The sequence below is a fragment of the Athene cunicularia genome (assembly GCF_003259725.1).
Source record: "Athene cunicularia isolate RWA chromosome 1 unlocalized genomic scaffold, athCun1 chr1_part1, whole genome shotgun sequence".
NCBI lineage: Eukaryota > Metazoa > Chordata > Aves > Strigiformes > Strigidae > Athene > Athene cunicularia.
In genome coordinates this window covers 99,722,009-99,743,310 of record NW_020799091.1, presented here as the reverse complement: position 1 = coordinate 99,743,310, position 21,302 = coordinate 99,722,009, and the positions used below count along the sequence as shown (strand labels likewise).

The following is a 21,302-nucleotide window of genomic DNA, read 5'->3' as shown; positions in this document are numbered from 1 at the left end:
TATCCCTCTGCACAAACACACCAAAGTCTTCACTCACTTGAAAATGAGTTTGTATTAACGGCCAAGCGCAATATTTCCCTAAGATGTCTATACCACAGTCAAGCATTTGCTCCACTACCCACTTTGGAACAAGACAACATGGTGTGGGGGGGTGAGACAACACATAGGCAGCTTGCCTACAGTCAGCAGAGAGAAGCAAACTGCAGAACTGAAACCACAAAGCCCTGAAGTCCCATTTGGTACACTGCTTTCAGACTATGCCCATAGGACAGAACTGAAAGTGAAGTTGGTGCACTTGTTATGGAAAGAGGTGGAAGCAGGAGCATTTAGAAGACAAGAGCTCTCTCCAAAGGGAGGCTTCTTTCACACTCCTCTCAGAGCACAGTGATCACACTGCACTAAAAGAAGTGTGTCTGTGCTCTCCACTAAGGGAACATTTCCTACAAAACAAAAGCTGTGTTCTAGTTATGGAAGGGTAGTGTTCATGACTGATGCTTATTTTAAACAAGCACCTGATAGCAAAGCCACACATGCACAAAAAGGCAAATTCTTTCAGTAGTTCTTCCAGGACTTTATGATAGCTGAAGAGTAATCCCAGTGGAATTATTATTATTCATCAAGACATCCTGTCCTCTACCAAGGTGAGTGCTCAAAGCAAGAGTAACATTCCCCAAAGACAAAACACTGTATTAGCTATTTGCCATATACCCAGTGCATGACTGCATTAGAAATAAAACTAAATTTGTTTCAATATTTTCCTATTTTTTTAAAATGTAGTTTATATATCTTTAGTTTACATTTCTACCTTTGATGCACATCTGATGGTAGTTGGAAGTATTTGCTATATACTTCCGCTACGCATCAAAAGCCCAAATAGGGAATTCAATTTACAGTTCTGATCTGTAGACCTAGTGGGCTTCTGAACATCAGACTTGTCAGAACAAAGATCGTATGTAACTTTCCATTTCCAGCTTTTCCTGACAGCCTGAGACAAGAAATCTGGCAGAACAGCAAAAATAGCATCTAAAAGCACATGACATTACAGATTTCTAGTGCTCTATATGGCTAAATGTAGCATAAACTATAACTGTAACAGGATGTTTTTCAAACAGCTCCAGCATTAGCTAAAAATTAATTTCAAACGTAAGCAGATGTAGGTTTTTACATGAATGGTGACAGCAGTCAAGACAAATCAACGAAGAGTATTAAACAACTACTCAGAATATAAACAATGAGAGTACCTTAAATTGCTCAACTTTTTCAAGCTTTTCCAGGTCTGGAACCAGCCTTACTCCATCTTCAAGAGTTTTCAAGAACTCTACCTGGAATGCTACCATTTCAGTCAGATTCCCAAAGAGAACATCCAGCTAATAAGAGGAAAAAAAGCAAGATGCTGAAAATATCAATTTGTAGCTAAATCACATTTTTCAGAACTTCAGTATTTCTCAGTCTAATTGTATAATCAGTGTGATGTCAGAAAAAAAAAAAAACAAACAAAACAACTACAGACTATACATTATTGAGGAGTACCTTTATGCTCTACTCAATTCATTATTTTAAAAGAAATGGAATTCAAAATTTCTCCATAGCCCTTGCTTTGGTCAAGCTGAGGGATGGGCGAAGGGGAGGGGTGTGTAAGCTATCTAGCAAAAAGATAAGCAACAGTTAACATACCTCATCTGGTGTGAGGAACGTTTCTTTTTGTAGAGGCTTCAGGTATCTCTCCATCAGACAATTTAAGTCCTAAAAATTCAGAAAAAGATTCCCATGTTGTTTTCTTGAACTCCCTCTGAATATTTTGAGGTGGCAAAGATCACTGTTTACCTAGTCTGTGAATTTTTCCCCTTCACACATAACACAAAATAGTCACATTTCACAGAATTTAAGTTAGTAAAAGGAAACATTTGCACAGTTTTACTTACAAAATCAATACCAGATCTCATTAAGCAGTGCTCATCTGCATATCAGCTAAGCAATTTCAAAGTGATAGCATAAGAATTTGGAAAGCCTACTTATTTCAGAGGTTTATATTACTATTCTAGGGACAGATTTTAGTAGTATTTATTGTAAGCTAACTAAGAGATACATGCAGGAAACAAAAGTATTAGAGAAAAAACTAAGAAGATTTTCCAGAAAGTGGAGAAACATTAGCAGACTAAAACAACACAGTGAGACCCCTTACTTTGACATAGGTGCGTTCTGTCTCGAGAAGTTCACAGATAACCTTTCGCAGTTTATCTGCATCTGTGAGTTGTCTCATGGTGGCCAGCTGGGGTCCTGTAAATTCCTGAGGATGAGCACTTGAATCAGAAGGGTTCATTTCATGCAGACTGCGACAGAAAGCAGCGACCTGCTCTGTACTCTTTAAAAAGAAGGAAGAGGAAAGACCAGCAGTGATATTTTAAGTAAGAGCTATAGGAATGATGGAACTGAGAAGCCTTTGAAGTTAAGCAATTGCAGTTTGGGGGCTTTTTAACAGGCACCGAAGTCCAGAAGTGCACACATCATTTCCTATATCTGTCTAGCCTATCTCTCAGTGACTGGGAAAAGGGGGAGGAGAAAAATTTCCATAATTCAAGTTAATTGAAGTGCAATTGAAGTGATGTTCAAAAACATTCCTGTTTTCAGATAAGCATGAACTTTAATTGAAATAGGCTCATCCAGCCCTTAAGACTGAAAAACAAACAAACAAAAAGGCCCAAGAATAGGAACCAAAAATGACTGTGCAAACAAAACACATGCACCAGCCCTCTTGCCAGTTCCCTAAACTAGTTTGCAAGAGTCCTGTGAATACCTGTATCAACGCAGCCAAGGAGACAACACAGAGACAGAAACCTTCTAAGCTGTTTTCTGGGGAAGCAGAGCCATCTGGGGAACCAAACCCTCTCAAGGCTTCAAACACAAGATCATTGGAAAAGACTGTATCTGTTCCGTGTTTGGAAATACGCATTGCAGGGTGCATTTCTTCCCCGTAAGTCAGGTTTTTCAAAGTTGCTACATCTAGCTGGTTTCTTTAATGTTTAATCAGCTGTCTATATATAAAGACAGTTATCCTTTCTTCACCTCCTCATGTTAGATCATCTTCTTGCATCTTTTGTTACGCTGAAAAGTTTGGAGCACGTATAGTCTCTGGTGTCAGTGACGACAGCCCCAGGCTTCTAGGGTTGCCAAAGCAGTGGCTGTGGCCTGTCTCCATCCCTTCCAGAGACCTGGAGGGCGCATGGGAGGGAAAAGAGATGCTGCACTTGATCACACCTCTCTAACCTTCTGTGTCTAATCCTGCCATGGTATCTTAATCCAGATATAGTGACTTCCCAGCTTGCCTCTATGGCCCTCCAGTTCATACTAAAACAACTGACTGAAAATTAGCTTGTTCAAGCAGAGAATATGCCAACAGAAGAGAAAAAAAAACACAAACCAACACCACCAACAACAAAAAAAGACAGAAAAGCACATCACCACCTTGAAGTTTAGAGACAGAGCTCTGCCCCCTGGGAGATCACTTTACTCCCACCAGCTGGTAGCAACAACATCAGCCAGAGCCTGCACTACCCCATACCTTTGTGATTACCCAGTGCTGAAACATCCCCGCATTTTATAAACTGCGCAGTCTGCTCTCACACATAGCTATTTTCCCCCTCTCAGTGTATCTACAATGCCATGAAGCCCAAAAGGAGCATTAACCATACTAGTGACAACTAAGGGATTTCCTGCCATAATACAGTTGCTTTCCTTAAAGGTATCTTACAGCTGTAAATGCTCACCTGAGTGTACCACTGCAAGGCATTTTAGTAAAGATGCCTATTATACAAAGGATAATTTTCTTCAGGACACAAGTGTAAAGAACAAACTAATTGTAACTGACTGTCTATACAAAAATGCCTCTTGAACACAGTTTATTACATTAAAAATATTCATCTTTGCCATCCGAGGCTTAACTTAGATGAGAAAGAAAAGATAAATGTTCTAAGTTGAGGGCAGAAGGAAGCATTTAGTTGAACCAGTCCATTTCCAACTAACTCAGCTTCTGGTAGTGGCATGTGTCACTGAGAGTTAAGATATATTAGTCCAAGTAATTCCTCTCATTTCTCAGCAAGGTTCCGCCTCTACTCGCCATACTCTTAAGTATAAAGCATATCCAAAATTCTAGCTTAAGTTCGCATTAGATTTCAACAGGTGAGATGTTGATCAGAACAGCCCCAAATCCACAAAGTGCAGCAGGTGAAAACCTGGCTTCAGCGCACGCAAAAAACCCTGCCCAAGTTACTGCTCTGCTGGAAAGAGACAAAGAACCTAATTAATCTGAGCCTGTTGAGACTCAGGATATACAGGGTTTTGGTCAGAAATATTTAGCCTTGTTAAGACTATTTTGTGAAAGAATATTTGAGGAAGACAATATCCAGTGGCATTTTGTTTGAAGAGCCAAATGTATGAAGAAAAAGTTATCATGTATGAAACACAGGATGGAATCAAACTCCAAAAACAATCCAAATGTTTCAAGCAGTAGATGCTCACATGCACAGACAGCTCACCACCCTGTGCATGCACTTGCAGTAAGTTCCAGGAAAAGATGGGTTAACCCAAAAAGAGAGAGTGAAAATCCACTTATACCATGAAACACCAGCTAAACACTAACAAGTAGCTGAAAACTGGGTAACTGTCATACAGGCACACTGTCTGCCCCAGAAGGAATAGTTACATCCATATGCCAAAAAGGAAGTGTAGAAGACTTAAAAGCCTTATCTCCACTTGTGCACACTTAATAAACCACTCACTCACTTCAGCCATGCCCAGTTCCAGCCAACAACAACTGAGCTTTGCCTTGCCACTGCCACGCCTCACATTTTTTTTACGCATTTCCCGAGTATCACTTACCCAACACTCTTTGGACAGACAAAAAATCTCAAGCACAATAATGTTCACAAACCTATTCTGTTGTTTGTTCATTGAACAAACTGACATTTCATTCCTGAACATAATCCTGTCTACTTTATATTTACTTAAAAACCATACATTTCTAGACAGAAAGCAGGTGCATATTACACCCAGGGAGGTTCAGAACACAGCTATTTTCAGCAAAAAACAGTATTAACAAAAGCCACTCTGTCCTCATTTTCCTAGTGAAAGTAGATAGAGTAAGGAAGGTCTAGAACAAAAACAGATCCTTTTACCCCCCCCCAGTACCAGCTCTGTTTGCCAGCTGTGACAATGAGAGCACTGAACCAGGATTTCTCCAGGACAATGACAGCATCACACTTCAGGCACAATTCTGCGAGCAATCCCACCAAGCAACCTTAAAATGAGATGGAGGGCTGTCACAATTGGGCTGTAAAGCAAAGTTTACCCCTCCTCTGCAGGGGGCTCAGCAGTGGAGCTAGGCTCAAATCCTTCCCATGCAGGAGGAGCAAGTCCTTAAACTCATCAAGCATGTTGATGCTGTCCACAGTGGGGAGTTTTGGCTGCCTGCCCTGTAATTTTGAAAGCGGAGTGCCATTTCCTGTTGTGCTGACCGTATAAAGACATATGGGTGCCTGGGCATCAAGCAGATTGCCCCCTTGAATGGCAGGCAGCATCTCTGTTCCGCCACGGACTGCAAACTCTACACAGCATTGATCTTCCAAACAAAACTCAGGCAAATTGCACCCTTTCATGAATTGCCAGGACTGCTAACAACACTGCACAATAACACAAAGCCTCGACAGGGTATATACGTTACAGCTCAGCCTCGAATTTATAACCTGAAAATTAAAACAGCATGAAAATTCATTTAACTGCTAATTACTTAGACTAGTCGCATTGCACAGTAGATCTGCTCACCAAATACAGCATACGGTACAGAGAGTCGCCGGCTCTCCCAGCGCTTTCGTCCTTGAGTTTATGGTTAACTCTCCAAAGAGCCGACATCACTGGAAAGACAATATTGCCAGAGCTGTCCCTCATCTAGGAGGAAAATCCCAGTTCTCCATATATTCAGCTGATCCAAAAGGCTTTCCCGCTCCAGACAGATACTCTGTGCTGCTTACTAGGCACGTAACACAGAAGACAGCTGCATTTTAATAAGGGCAGGCAGTGAGCATATTTCTCTGAGCAAAGCCTTTCCGCATGTGTCATTTGCCGCCGGCCTCATTCGCTCACCACATCAGCTGGAATTAAGAGCCAGCTACCAGACAAAGATGAGAACTCAACACTGCTTTTCACAGACTTGTTAAGAGAAAAACTTCAGCAGAGAGCCTGAAATGCAGCAAAGCAGAGGTGAAAGCAGCCCAGGAATATAAATGTCTTTTGCCCGTGGCTGAGCACAAGCCGATTGGCTATGAACAGCACTGCCAGAGAATATTAAACATCTGAAGGGACAGAGGCATAGAATTAAAAGAACTTAAAAAAGCCAGTTACGCTACTGGAAAACCTACCCCCCAAATCCCTGTTTTAATCCCTTCACATCTATTGCAACACGTTGAAGGTTTTGAGACTTAATTCTGGTCTTGAATAATGCTGCAGACAGAAGACGACCTATTTTCTCTGAAAAAATACCTCTAAATGGTATAAGCATGTACACACACAGCCCATTACAGCATGCTCCCCCAAGCACAAGTGCTGCAAGGTAATGACTTTTCATTTCAAAAGGCAGATGTCTTTAATTAGAAATGGAGAGAAATGAGTGTCCTGCAGTATTTTAACCGATGACAGTTTTTAAAACACATCCCCAGTTAAGTTCAAAGAACCATTACAGGATAAAATACGCACAAAGACTGATCTTGAGATGCAACGCAACACCCATTTTAGCCTTTGGTAACCTACAATGTTAAGAACACAAGCATATACTAATTTTCAGGGTACCTCTTTTGAATGTCGATTTATTCTACAATATTTAAAAGGTCAAAAGTCAGGTCACCACAGAGGCACGTAACCATTTAAGAAATTACTCTGGTATGAAATGTTTCTGATATTCTGTTAGAGACTGACAGAGGGACATCATCTAGATTCATAATCAGCCTGAAACTTGAACTCACATGCTAGATGAAAACAAGCCTGAAGAGGTGGCAGAGAACAGGATTTCCTTTCCCCTACTCTTCTCCCTCCCAGCCCTCTCCTCCTCTTGGCTCCCACAGTAAACAGAGAGAAAAGGAAAGGCAGGAGCCCACCCCAGAGCAGAAACAACTGGGAGCACAACACAGGCCACTGCTAGTGGCATGGCTTAAAGGAAAAGAGTTGCACCCAGACAGCATACCTGCTTGCTACTGTTAACATAGATTTCAAGAGACTATACCTAAGAGGACTGGGTGGCACAGGGAACGCATCATGAAATTAGATAAGGAGCGAGTCCAGAGAACAAGAGCTATCCCACACCACTGCACTGCCGACGTCTCGACCCACCTTGGAAACATGTTTCTAGTATTTTATCAGAATAGTTCCACAGACATCTCATTTTTGCTTATTATTATAATGATTCCTTTGACAATAGTGATGGAGAAGTAAATTCTACATTACCAGGTCTTCAAGACATACAGAAGATAGGATTTTCAGAAAAGGAAGGAATCCTCAGAGCTAATGGTGTACCCTCCAAATCCTTCACCAACAGCTTGGAGGCTTTTGCAGATTAAGAAACAAATGCACCACTACTAAGGAAACACACACCCACGTGCACACATGCTGGGGGAAGGGAAAGAGACAGCTGGGAGAGAGGAAAAGGAAAGGGAAGACTCATTCAAGTATGTCCTGTGTTATACATCCACCCATCACCTACATGGAAAAGTTACAGGTATGTCAGAAGGGACCCGAGCCCAGCTTTTGGCAGGATTTCACACAGCTTACCTTCATTAAAAGCCTACCCAACCTGTGCTACAAGAGCGGATGAAGGAGAGCTGCGGCACTGCGTTCCTCTCCTTTTCCCATGAATTATTAACTCTCTCCTAGGATCGCTTTGCTGGCTGGAGAGCTAGGAAGTTTCTTTGGAGGAGCTCAGAGCTCTCCTCTGCAGCGCTCTCTGGGCATCAGCAGACCACCAGCACCACAGCACAGAGCTGTGGTGTTTGCAGGACTAAGCCCTGCCTCAGGATCGTGCTATCACAAGGCAAAAGACAACCCAAATGCTATTTTCGGATCTTCAGCTGCTAATCCTGCATCTGCACTGAAAGAAGGGGAACTCTGCATTTAGCTGGGAGGCTCCAGCGTAGTTAAAATGGATTTCCTCTGCTGCCCAGTGGTGAATGGCTAAGAGTGCTCCTGCCCTGCTACTGCCAAGAAGTGCAGAAAATAAAGAAAGTCTGCCCTGAACTCCAGCACCGGAGGATGACTGGAAGCTGTGGCAGTAACGGCAATATAGGGAAACATGCCCCGTGGTACGAGGGCAGAGTGTTTCAATTCCCACGTACAAAAATAACCCGTGTAAAACAGTGCTGAGGACATCGGCTTAATCTTCTTCGCCATAATCCTAGGAGCATGGAAAGGTGTGGCAGTGCATGCTCAGGAAAACACCTTTGCTTTTTTCCTCACCATACCAGCCAGGTGGTGACTTTCTGTGAAAAAACGTGTTGCAGATTCCTTAGTCCCCACACAGATCAGCTTTCTGAAGCACACAGAAAAGCAATGGGATTATGAAAACCCTCCCATTGACTGAGCTTTTTTAATTCCCCTCTACCATATACTGGAATTCTGTATAGACATTGCAGAATAATTTGTGGGTTTCTGTAGCTTTCATTAGAGAGGAACCACAAAGAAAGCCCCTCTTAGTACAGAGCTCTTCTATGTGAATAGGGACAGCAGCATTCATGAGTTTGCCAAATTGAGTATGTTGTACTATTTGTACACGTCCTCCTTTTTTTATAGAAGACCAGTTCAAGCAGTTTATCCCAAAACAAACAGAATGTGAAGCAAAATGCCTCACTCCCCTCTATATCACACAAACAAAACAAGACCTATTTCTGAATTTTAAAAGAAAACATGTACTGATGTCGACATTTCATTTACAGAAAAACAGATATTCCCCTTGTTGGAAACCGAGGCTTGTTAAGGGTTATGAGTTACTCTTCCAATATACAAATATTAAGCATCAGAGCTGCTAATGCACATTTCTCAGTTTAACTGTATCTGCTGAGCCACAGGGCTAATCATGTAATCCTTATGCCTTGCTTCAGGCAATTACAGCTCTGAAGATCCAGGAGGCAAGATGCAAAATGGAACCCCACAGCCTGTCACATAGTTCAGAAATAGAAAGCTACGGAAAACACAGCAAGAACATTTATTCCCCAAGCAGTTATGTGTTATGCTCCGTGCTCTTCCACAGCTCCAGCGTTTAACAGAAATTACTCTTTTCAGAGCATATGAAAGTCCCACATATTTACAGTTAAAAACCCCAAAGTATCAACAAACACTTCCACTCACTGAAGAAGAATTTATTTGTACTTACAAGAAAAGGTTCCATAATAAAACCTGGAAAAAAACTGTACAACTGTACAATCACCTTCTCTGCATGCAAGCTCTGCATATGTTCCATGCATAGGAATGTTTTCTCTTATCTGACTTCCACTGTCTGGCTATCAAAGACAAAACTACAGGCTAGCATGACATAAGAGATCAGGAAACAAGAGGCCAAGGTCTTTTCCTTCCTTTCAATACAATGACAAGTAGAATAGCACAGGGACCAAGTCAGAACTCACTATAACACATCTGAGTTGAAACAAGAGCTGACAAAAACCACACCTGTACACAAGCACAAACTGAGTGAGATCTGATGTACACTAGATAATTAATTCTGTAGAAAATTAGCTGTAAACTTTCACCATCACCTATGCAACAAATACCTAAAAGCAATTGGTGTCTTTAATATAATCTCACTTGATTCTGCCTTAAAAGCCACTAAGCATCACACCTAATGTGTAAAGAAAGCTTCTTAGCACCAGAGTAAGTACAAACTACCAACCACTGAAAAACCCATCCCTTAATAGATGGCAATTAGCAATCCATTTGCACAACCTCTTAGCTATAATTGGAGAGTTTTGCTTCAATTTCAGGTAGATTGGCTATAATTAGTTTGCATTTAAAAACTAGCATGTGTGCTATGCTATTGATTTGATAAAATACTGTTTAAATTACATTCCTCCTATGACTAGAAATCAAGAAAGAATAAGAAATAGCAATAATCCACCTGATTTTGGCTTAGGTGACCTGCTCTGGTGAAGGAGGTGATAAACCAGCCCATTTAAAAACTATGGGGGAATATTATCACAAGATACTGAAGATGTGAACCAACATAGAAAAAGGGCACAAGTCTTGCTTAAGAGGTAGTGATATGCCATAATCAAAACTGTAATTTGTTACATCCAATATAATCTTAAACACCTTAAAAGTAAGATTAACGTTTTCCCAAGAAAGATGCTTTAATGGCATGCAGCTGTGAAGCCAGCACATCAGCTGTGACTATATTGTGCTTTTGCTCCTTGTCATGTGAAAATGAAACTTTCTCACCTTGCTCATCTTATCGGCCTCATCAGATGACTCCAAGTCTTGCACTTCTGCCTCCTCTGGAGCTGTCTCAACAGAGCTGTCCGGGTCGCCACAAAGAGAGTGCCCTGCTGAAATCAAGATGTGCATGAGAACCCAACCATAATTTCCAAATATCCACAAAGCTCGGCGGAACAGACAAAGAACTCCCATGGAGGGCCAGGCCTCATCTTGCACACAAGTACATGCCAACAAGATGTTATGCCAGAGGCACTCAATGACCTCAAAGAACTACCTCAGTTTACAGCAGTGGCCAGGTTTAACTACAGGTGTAAAAATAAACAGGTTATGGCCAGACCTGTTTACTATTCCAGCTACTTAGTTGGAAACTATGAAAGCCAATTCAAAGATAAGGCTGAAACGCCACAGTGAAATCCTTATGTTTAGTATTAGTTTCTTGGCTGGCAAGCCATTGCCCACCTTTATACTTCAGTGGCTTCAAATGGAAACTGCAGTATGTGAACAGGCACACCGTGCCAAGAAGTCAGCCCTTCCTCTGAGTTAAGTAGAACGTGATGATTTTAAATTGCTTGCAGTTTTGGCCTAACACACCCACTACTGAGTTTCTATGTTGATTTTTAAGGAAACAAACCCAGTTTCAGTCGTTTTTATAAGTCTGTTACATTAACTGAAAACTACATTTCATTTCCATCAGTATGTGGCAACAGCTATGCACCCCTCTTCTGGAGACTATGTTGTAGATACAGCTTATAACTCCTTTGCCACTTCTTGTAAGTAAATGATGAATTACCTCCAAATGACAAAAGGAAGAAGATAACTAATCCCAGCCTGAGAGCTCTGTGCTCAAATAACTTTTCGGTGGATCTCATTCTCTGACTCAAATAGCTGTAAGAAGCAGTATTACTACACCTTAGACAGTCTTCATATAAAAACAGTTTTCATATACATTCAACTACTAGCTATGGCAAATTATAATGACCAGTGATGGACTGAACTCTGCCAGGAACCTCCTGCATGCCTCAACTGACCTAAAGCATAAAGAGATACTTTACAGCAGCTAAGTCCAGACACTAAATACGTTTACCTTTCCGCTCTCCTCCCCTCAACCCCATAAGGAAGACATTTTCTGTGGTGTCACTTCTGGCTGAATGCAGAAGGATAGTTTCTGAGTATGCCTCCCTGCCTGCATCCTGCCACACAAATAGGACAATGAATGTCCCACCAGAGATTATAGCTTTTATTCCATTATGTTCATTCTTCAGGTAATGCAGAAAAGCCTAATCAAAGTTCACTGGATGCAGCAACACAGAAAATCCCTGCTTTTTAAAACCCAAGACTGAACAGACTATATTAATATAATTTTGGGTTGTACTGTTAACATGTAGCATTTAAACATTTTGGTAGAAAACTGACACATTTCTGCAGCAGAATTTAATTTTTTTTTTTTCAAACTAGTGGATTTTGTTTTTTGTTTGCTAGCCCTACAAATAGAAGCAGCCCAACAGCACACTATCATGTTGTCAGCAGCCAATGGTGCAGCAGCCACCCCCTCCTATTAACTACTAGGTTGAAACATGGACATTTTACAAAGATTAACAGTGCTTTAGCACATCAGATGCACCACTGTTTCTATGTTAGTCCCATGCTGACTCTCACATTACTTGCTATTTTTCAATTAGACATTTCAGTTTAAGTAAGTCATGTATATTTGTCTATAAGGAGCATTTGCTGTCAGTAAAAAAGCCACAGTGATGGCAACACACATCTGTTATATATTTCAGTTAAACACTGTGCGGTTTGGCCAAAAAGGCTATAGTAGTGTGGATGGTCCTTTTAATTCAGATAAAATGGCAAGCTGCATTAAAATCAAGAGATTTTGAAAAAAACAAACCATGATTACACACATCTAGTATGTTTGTTTATATTTATACCAAAATATATTTCATGATACAGAAATGATACTGTCAAAGAAATATGTTTCTTAAATGATTACGAAAAATTCTGCTGCTCCTTCACTGCAGTTGAAAAGCCACTGCTCTTCTTTCAAGGAGTTTTATGTTAACGCACAAGTTGGTTTGCAAACATGTCTTAGGTGAGGTTCTCTACATTGACTGGATTCCTCAGTACCCAACTGTCAGCTGCTGTTCTTGCAGGCTCTCAGCCACCATTACCAAAAGCAACTTGAATGACTATACAAGGTTTCCACTTTGTTGAGTATGGAAATAATTTGGAAAAATTGGAATTCAGAAATCCAGAAAAAAATTCGGAACATATTCTGCATATTGGGATGGAGATAAACCGCACATCAAATGCAACTAAAAGGACATAAAAGGTAGTTCATAGTTGAGCTTCTGGAAGACATGCCTCTCTTCTGAAAAGACAGGGTTTACCTTTTAAGAAGATGTGCCTGTACAGGTTGTTTGTCAACACAAATCTATTTGAAGAAGTGTTTTCTTCTGTGAGACATTATGTTTTAGGAGCCTTGTCCAGATTTTATCAACTTGGACTATCAGCTTTCTAGTCTATCTATTAATGTGTGAGAAAATTCTTAAAACCCTTAAGCTATTTATTAAAAAATAAGAGAAAAAATGTGCTATGTGTCATAATTTGTTTTGGGCAGTCTGTGTGTTTTCACTGCAATTAACTTCCCATTATAAGCTGTGTGAAATACATCTTATAGCTGTTTCTCACCCCAAGCCAAGGCAAATAATGTTTGTTTGGGGGTTTTCAGTTTTTGCTTTTAAGCTACCACTTTTCTTTTCCTGTATATTAAAACACCACTTAATCTGTTTCCTGCAGTATAAACACTTCCATCCAGTAGACAGCAATCTTTCACTTACGGCTTAATGAGCAGTCACACAGTACATGTGCTCAGGGTATTTCTAATGTCTTAAGCTGCCAAAACCAATGTCAACTTTAGCAGGTTTATCTGCTGGTTGTTAAATACAGGCAATCAGTTCAATAACGCCGCCATTCCTGTCTTTTAATACCTTCTAGTTACTGTCCCATTTCTGTCAGGCTCATTACATCATTTTATGCCCTGTAAATCTTTATTTAGCTCTGCAAGGAGCTCTGAGGACAATGTGCTCACTTCCTTCTGCAGCACCTGAACGGTGCCCAACCACTACCATTTGCTAGGAATGATAACACATGGGCTTCACTTGACATTAAGGAACTAGAAAGGGAAATCCAAAAAGCAGCAGGAAGAGGGGGTCAAATCCACGTGGCCATCAGCACAAGCTCCTGAGTTGTCTCAGCAGTGTAGTATCTGTGACATTATGACTAATACCCATTAAATAACTCCTACTTATGGCTAGAACTAACAAAATAAGGGGAGGTCTTATATCACTGGAGCAAAGGTGCTGGGGCTTAAAGACCTGGAGAATCACATAAAGCTTAAGCACCATGCCAACACTTGGCTAAAATTTTCCATGGCTGCTGCTTCCAATTTGCAGGGTTGCTGTTGCTCGAGCTTTTAATAAGAGTTCCATGATATTTGGTACCGCTCTCAAAGCCTGCTTCTTGGTGCCAGATTATTTTTTTTTCAATCCAGTGGAAATAAATATTCCTAGCCAAACTCTGTCAGCCATGGTGCAAAGCTCAGAAGTGCACATCCTACCGACACAAAAAGCAGCATACAAATCAGAAGGCCCTGCCTTACTGCCGAGTAGGTGGAATGGGCAATACTAAATATAGTCCTGTCAGTGGCAGCAACAGCGAAGTGCTGGCAAGGGCAGCCATCTGCCAGCATGTTACATGCAGTGAGCCAGAAGCAACACCAGGCTCAGATGGTTGAAAGCTTTGGTCAGTAACGTTAAGGTGCCTCAGTCTCCTAAGCAGGTTGTTTTACACATTATCAGCGCTCCACACAACACCCTGCTGTGCGACTGAGGCAGAGCTCTGGGACTGCTGCAGCCAGCCAGCAAGTGTCAGGGACTGAGGAGCTCAGCCTGGTGTCCTTTCCTTCCTGCCTGTCACTGCTCACTCCCTGCAAAAGGCGCGTTGTGTTCCTCTGTACTTCTTTCATCAAACTCAGTGATACTGGAAGTCAAATACAGCAACTGCTTAATCACTTTCATCAGGAAAGAAGGAGTGACCCCCATCTGAGCTGAAACCGCAGAAGAAATATGGAGCAGACTGAACATGACTACCCCAGCTGAATCCCAGCCAAGTCACTCGGATGTCTGTGCTCCTGCAAGAAGTGCTGCAAAGGCTTCAGTGGCCAAGAGCTTTCAGCAGCTCATGTTTGATGTAGTCTTAAAAGAAAAGAGTATAACTTACTTGGGCAGTTCAACAGCAACCTCTTTAAACAGAAAGTGTCTGTCTAAATGGTGCTGGGAAATGGCCCTCTTATGACAACAGAGTACCTTTCAAAAGAGAATCTGTTATAAATACAACAATTACAATACAAACTGTTAGGGAACTGTCTCTGAGGTTAAATTTTTATTTAAGACAAAATTTCACCTATAAATCTACAATAAAAAAGGTAGTCATGCTTTTTTTTTTTTTTTTCCTTTTTAGAAGAATTCTGGTTAGCTTTGAATCACTGAAACATAAAAGAAGAAAACATTGTTTTTAGACTGGGGTATTCTGTCCCATTGGGAAGACCCACAGAGTTGATAACATCTCCACAGACCTACAAAACCCAGCTACAACTATCAAGTTACAGTCAACTGAACAATCAAAGAACAGTATAGAAAGAACTGGAGAATTCTGCCTTTCCTAGAGAGCCATAGAACAAGCCCCATAATTCTCTTTCCCTTTTGACAGAACTCTATTGCTTCCCTTTCCATTTCAATTAGGTAATAAATTGTACAAATATAGAAAAATCTATGCTGACTGTCATTTCATTCATTCATTCTTCTCGGGAAAAATGAAGATTCAATGAAACCTTCCCTACACCAACTGTACCACGGACACTTTTCACCCTCCCCAGGTCAGGAGCCTGTAACATACTTGAGTAATATGCCCCTTTGAAATAAACAGGAGTGTTGATGGATGTGAAAATGAAGCATGTGCTCAGGGACCTTAGAAACCAGGAACACTGAGATCAGAGAAACCAGCCTTTCCTTCTGCAAGTCCCACGCAGCAGCCTGGGGCTTGCAGTGACGGCAGGGGGAGCGGCAGTGCTGCAAGAATATCAAGATTAGAAATCCACAGGTAAGGGAGCAGCTATGCTTACTGCAGCTAAAATGGAAAGGGTCAGAAACCCAAAGCTGCAGAGCAAAAGCTAACGTGCTAACAGCTGTGCTGCTTATTTCAACAGCAGCTCAGGCAAACTTTAGAAAAGCCAGGAGTGAGACCTCTGAACACAATTCTGACTGAGGGAACATTCTTGAGCTTTGGCTTTTAAGCTTTTAGAAAATAGATCTTGTGAACAACAGTTCTGCATGTCTCTAATTACATGCAAGACCCTCAGATTGCTGCTGCAGTAAACGCCCCTGGAATTGTTAAATCAAGCACTGAATGATAGTATTTTAAATGTGCTACAAAAGGTATGAAATTAGTTGTCTACCTCAGGAAAATAACCCTGAAGAAATTAAGGTTGCTGTTAGTCTCAGCTTGTTCTGAAATCCAAATTACTTAGCCTTAGGGGACCTGTGACAGTATGAGGATGGAATGAAAAATAGTGGCCATTCTTATAGTGCAATTAAAGTTTCTTTCAGTTTTATACCATAGTCTTTAGAGCGTGTGTTAACTTCAGCCCTTGGTTCTCCTGCTTTCTGAATGACAAAATAATAAACTCCTTAAAAACACCTGTCTGCTTCATATCTAGAAGTTTAATATAGGCATTCAAAACAGGAGTATACTTTTATCATCCATACATTCTGCACAGTGATTTATATGGCTCACAGTTATCTCTGCAGAGTTATTCCTCATGCTAGAGGTCTCCAAAATACAGGAGCATTCAAAGCCTAAACCTCAGAAACTCTACCCCAGAGTAAAAAAAGGTGATTAATTGTGGGGAGACCACAAATAAATATGGATACCCCTCCTCACTCCCACTCCCTAATCCCCTTCTCATAGTAAAATATCTTCTTTATGATCTGAGGGAGATGTGAGGCTGTTTCTAGCTTTCAGACTCTCATTGCCTGGATTAAATGGAGCATGAGGAGACAAAACACTCCTCATGGGGAGGGGAGACAGCTCTCACTGCTCCTTTTACACAGTAAGGGAACATGCTCTGGGGCTCCAGACAGAATGGGAGCTAGTTCTCCTCAACGAGATTTATGCAGACTGCATTAGCAGAAGAGAAGACTGAAAGCCAGGAAAAACAATAGTAGATGAAAGGAACAAAACTTGTGGCTTTGCAAGCTTGATGCAGCACAAATGCCATGGGGAAAGAATATATCATACCCAAGATGATATTTTTCACCTCAATTAGAGATATAAAATCTAAGGTCATTTCAAGAATAACCTGTTAAGTAAACACAATGAAGTAACCACTGCCACAGAGCTGATTTTCAGCTCTAGCCCCAGCGTCAGTATATACAAGGTAGTTCCAGATAATGAAACAGCTGTAAGAGATGTTGTATTTAACAGGAGTGCTGGCGGTCACTTCAGGGAGGTCGACTCCCAGAAACACAGCCCCACATTGCTCCTGGCAGACCTCCCACTGAGTAGAACAAGGTATTAGGAAAGCTTCCCTAAAAAAAATGTAACACAACATCTTTCTGTTGAAAACACACAATGTGATTTGCCTCACACGAGAAGTCTACCCTTTCCTGCCTTCATAGCCAATGAAGAATTGCCAGTGAAGAAGATAATGACAGAATATCATCATGATTAGTCAACCAGACCCTGAATTTCTGGAGAATGGATGTGCCTACAGGTGATTTATACCTGCTGGCATTCTGGCCCAGCAATGTTTCACCCCTCTGCTGAAAGGGGGGCTACACTACTTCAGGACCAAAGAAGAAATCTGCATGCTATAACTAAAGCATATAATAGAAATCACTGAGCTGATTTGCCTAGCCTGCCAAACTGCCAGTAATCACAAGGACACAAATAAATGGGTCAGTGGGTATTTCATACTTGACTGCTCTCTACAGAAAGCTGTGGAGCCAAGACCAAATACCTAAGATACAGCCATAATGTCGCAAATAAAAGCACATACCCCTTTTTAAAATGTCATGTGTATCCCATTTTATGTAACAAATCCCTGAAAAAGCACAGTGCCAGAAGAAGAAAGGCTTCAGTAAAACACAGTGTTCTGCAAACACCTAAATAGAGAGAAATTGATGAGGAAGATCAAAACACCTGCCTCTCAAATGCACACTTGGGTGCAGATCCTTAATTTCTCTCCCACCTCAGGCTAAGTCATCCCAAATTAGAGCATCAGTCTTATTTAGCTTTAAATACTGTCTTAACATCATTCTTCAGAGGTGTATTTCACATGGCAACTACAGGCACTTTCAGAAGCTGCCGGAGACACCTGCATATCTTCTGATGAGCTATTGTGCTGCTTCTGTTGGTTAAAGAAGCATTCTTTCTCCTTTGAGGAGGAACGAAGGTGACTCCCACCTCAATGTTTGGTGCGTTTTGAAGGAAAGCAAATGTCAAGAGAGCTCTGGCTTCTGTGCCGCCTGTCACCTAAAAGAGAAAGCGAAGATCTGACTGCAGCACGCCAAAACTGAAGGGAAGCTGTACCAAGAGAAATCTGAAAGAAAAAGGAAGCCCCAAAGCTTAGCCCCAGTCCTAGGGAGCTATTTAGGAAGGAGGCACTTTGCTCGACCAGACAGTTCACGTGCTCACCGCAGGACCAGAAAAACAAGGAGTTCTTCCACACCACTGAGATAACCACAAAAACTCATCTTGGGAGAAGCTTATAAAGGAGGACAGACATGACTCAATTTGAGAGCAGCACAAAGGAAGTTGTGTCTATAAGGCAGCAGAAGCAGGTGGTCTGATTTTGCCATCCTATGTCCATCAGCCACATCCTATTTCTTCATTTCACATGGGACACGCTGCATTATTACTGGACAATGTTAAAAGGTAAATGCTAGGCTCTTCAGACACATTTGGCAAACTATGCACTATCTCACCCTCGGCAAGGAAAAGGACCCCTCAAAGACCCTCAAAAAAATGATGCAGAGAACTGACAGTGGCACAGAAACTGCTTGTTGAAAACAGCTGTTGAGACCCCGTGTTACAAAATGTGATTGCTCTGCCTTAGAAATCACTATGTTGTGTAGATACGAAAGTCCCAGTTCCCAATTCTTTGCACCCAGGGCAGACACTCACTTCAGTGAAAAGTCGGGGTGCAAGGACTCAGCACTCGGTTTCAGTGAAAAAGCACAGGCAAGCACAAAAGGATGGTGTGGCAAAAAGCTGGTGTTAAGTAGGAAATGGGGGCATCTTGTGGCCAGCTATAAAAATGTACAAGATGGGCTTGATCTTTTAGCACAAAAGCCTAGCTGGGAAAACTTCAATGAAAATTAAAAGGGGAAAATGTCCTTCTGAAAATGTTTAAGTGCCTTTAGGGGTTTATCCCACATCTTACATAAGATTTCTTTCATCAGTCCCCTCAGAGGTATTTGAAATAAGATCTTTTTAAGCTTTGTTGTTCATGCTACTCCACTTGCTATGAATACTACACTCCCCAAAGTCAGACTAGAGGTCCATCTTTCCCTTTCCCCACGATGTGTTCCTATCACCCCAACAATAGCATTTTTGCTAGGTCACTTTCAGTCAATATTTCAAGCAAAATCAGAGCAGCATCCAGAAATGTTGGATGGGCAGGCTGTACCTCCCTGACCCTTTGCAGGCAGACATGAGTCAGCTTGGTCCTGAGCCCAAGCAAACTGTCTTTCACTGTGGCTCATTTGCTCCAGCTCAGCATCATGCTAATGCACTCACGCTGCTCCTGGGTTAGCTCCAGCATGCACCCAGACTCACCCCAGAAGCCCCTACATTGAGCGACTGCAGCGATCAAAGAGACATGTCCTGGGAGAAGGCTGACTTTAACACCAGTGAAGTGCATTAACAGTCCCACTCCTACTCCAGCTTTTCATTCTAAATGCCCAAATAAAAACCATTTCATAGATGTCAAAACAATTATTTTGACATCTCTGAAACCTTTACCTGGAGATAAAACAAAGTATTTTGACATATTCAGATGCCATTTACTTTTGATTGAAAATAAAAATTTACCTCAGCTCAGTATAGTTTTGATTATATAGAAACTACTTCTTTCTGGCCATTCTATTAATTTTTGCTGTATTTTAAATTAATCTCAAAAAACTAAAGCAAGCAGGTACATTCAATTCCTCTTCTGTTTTTGAATACAGGGGGGGATTTAGAAGCCGGCAACTAAGAGGTAACTAAGCAGACAAGGGGAGACGTGGTGCAGGAGCTTTCCTGCTGTCCCAGTGCAATTCCCAACACTGTTGTCTTACAGAGGTAATGGCTAGCAACCACCAAGGGGGCAGACCTGCTCTTCTGCAGCCATTTCTCTTATCCCAGCACAGATGCTTGTCTTCAGCCCGTTCAAGAAGCTAAACTAGTGGCAAACAATACACATTTGCTAGGGATTAATTTTCTGCCAGGTCAGTTCTCTGAACAGGGCAGCATGGTGGGCAGGAATGCCCCTTCCCACCACAGTGTGCTGTGGGACCAGTTAGATATGTTTGGCTGTAATGTCAATCCCTAACTTTAGGTATTTTGAACAGTCCTTGTGAGTTATTTATGTGTCTTATCAAACACACAGGGCTCCTGTACTCCTGGATAATCCCAGAGAGGGTGAATGATCATCCCCCCTTCCTTTCCTGCTATAAGTATATCCTGTGGGCAAATTCGGAGGTAATGGCACCTCCTGAGCAGCCCAGAAGTGAGCAATTAGTTCTGTGACTTGCTGTAGGCACAACTAGATGATGTGACATGCATTTGGCAAGGCCACATGTTTCACAGCCTAACCACGTACACAGTCACCCTTCGTTGCTACTGCAGATTATACCTTGCAGCTTCCAGAGCCCCATGTATTATTTGCCCAGAGCATTCAGACTGTAATTCCTCTCACATCCACCATGGAAGTTACATGCAGGGATCAATGGGATTACACCAGCACACTGTAAGCATGAATCCTCCTCCCGGTAATTTCCACATTGAATCCAATACCTTGGTTGCTCCCAGCAAATGTCAGTGCACTGTCACTCAAGTCAGATGGATTTTCCAAGCGACGTGGTGGTGGCTGCATTAGTTTCTGCCCTTCCTCTATCTCAGGATAGGTGCGCACGGTAAGACACAGTGAAGGCTGAACAAGGGCATCTTTCAGCAAAGCTGAGTCCAGATCCTCAGCAGCTTTCTTGTTAATCTCCACAATTTCATCGCCAGCTTTCAGGCCTGCAACACAAAAAGGAATAAGTAAGACTCGCACAGTAACGCTTCTGTTGCCCACAGACATCAAGGAGCTCAGCTGGGTGTTTATGAAGTGCAGGCAGTGTTATGTCTAGACATAATGTAACATTTATGACTGCAAATGATATTGAAATTTGATGGACTTCTGCGAGATCTGTTGTCAGGCTGGTACTCCAGTACCATCCCTAAGAGTGCGGTACCCAGAAAGTCCCTCACAACATACCAGCAACAAGATATCCCTTTGCTTCATATCATTCCGCAAGGGAACAGGAAGCCACCCTACACAACACGTTGCTCATAAATAAATATATACTGAAGGACAGAGTAAGACTTCCAAGGTGCTGCACAGAGGATGGGGGAAGAACAGAGTAGCTGGGCTGACTTCGTTCTTGATTTTAACTTTCCATACAAGTGAAGGCTTTTATTTGAAGTGGCCACCTACCTGTACACCTTAGGTGAAGAGAAAACATTTCCCACTCAGCCAA

At 41.7% G+C, this 21,302-nt stretch overlaps 1 protein-coding gene across 11 annotated transcripts in view; it reads right to left on the bottom strand.

The window, feature by feature from the left end:
- The window catches only part of TIAM1 (T cell lymphoma invasion and metastasis 1), a 179,429-nt gene that overhangs the window by 13,823 nt on the left and 144,304 nt on the right, over positions 1 to 21,302 (bottom strand). For 7 of the 11 annotated variants that reach the window (XM_026844392.1, XM_026844411.1, XM_026844384.1 and 4 more), the window contains 5 exons: positions 20,578 to 20,802; positions 10,465 to 10,571; positions 2,183 to 2,362; positions 1,675 to 1,743; positions 1,242 to 1,367 (listed from right to left, as the gene is read on the bottom strand). In XM_026844392.1, the coding sequence (XP_026700193.1) occupies positions 1,242 to 1,367; positions 1,675 to 1,743; positions 2,183 to 2,362; positions 10,465 to 10,571; positions 20,578 to 20,802 (707 nt within the window). Of the gene's footprint in view, positions 1 to 1,241; positions 1,368 to 1,674; positions 1,744 to 2,182; positions 2,363 to 5,817; positions 6,561 to 10,464; positions 10,572 to 20,577; positions 20,803 to 21,302 lie in introns of those variants that run through there. The other 4 variants (XM_026844452.1, XM_026844401.1, XM_026844462.1 and 1 more) reach the window with 4 other exon arrangements.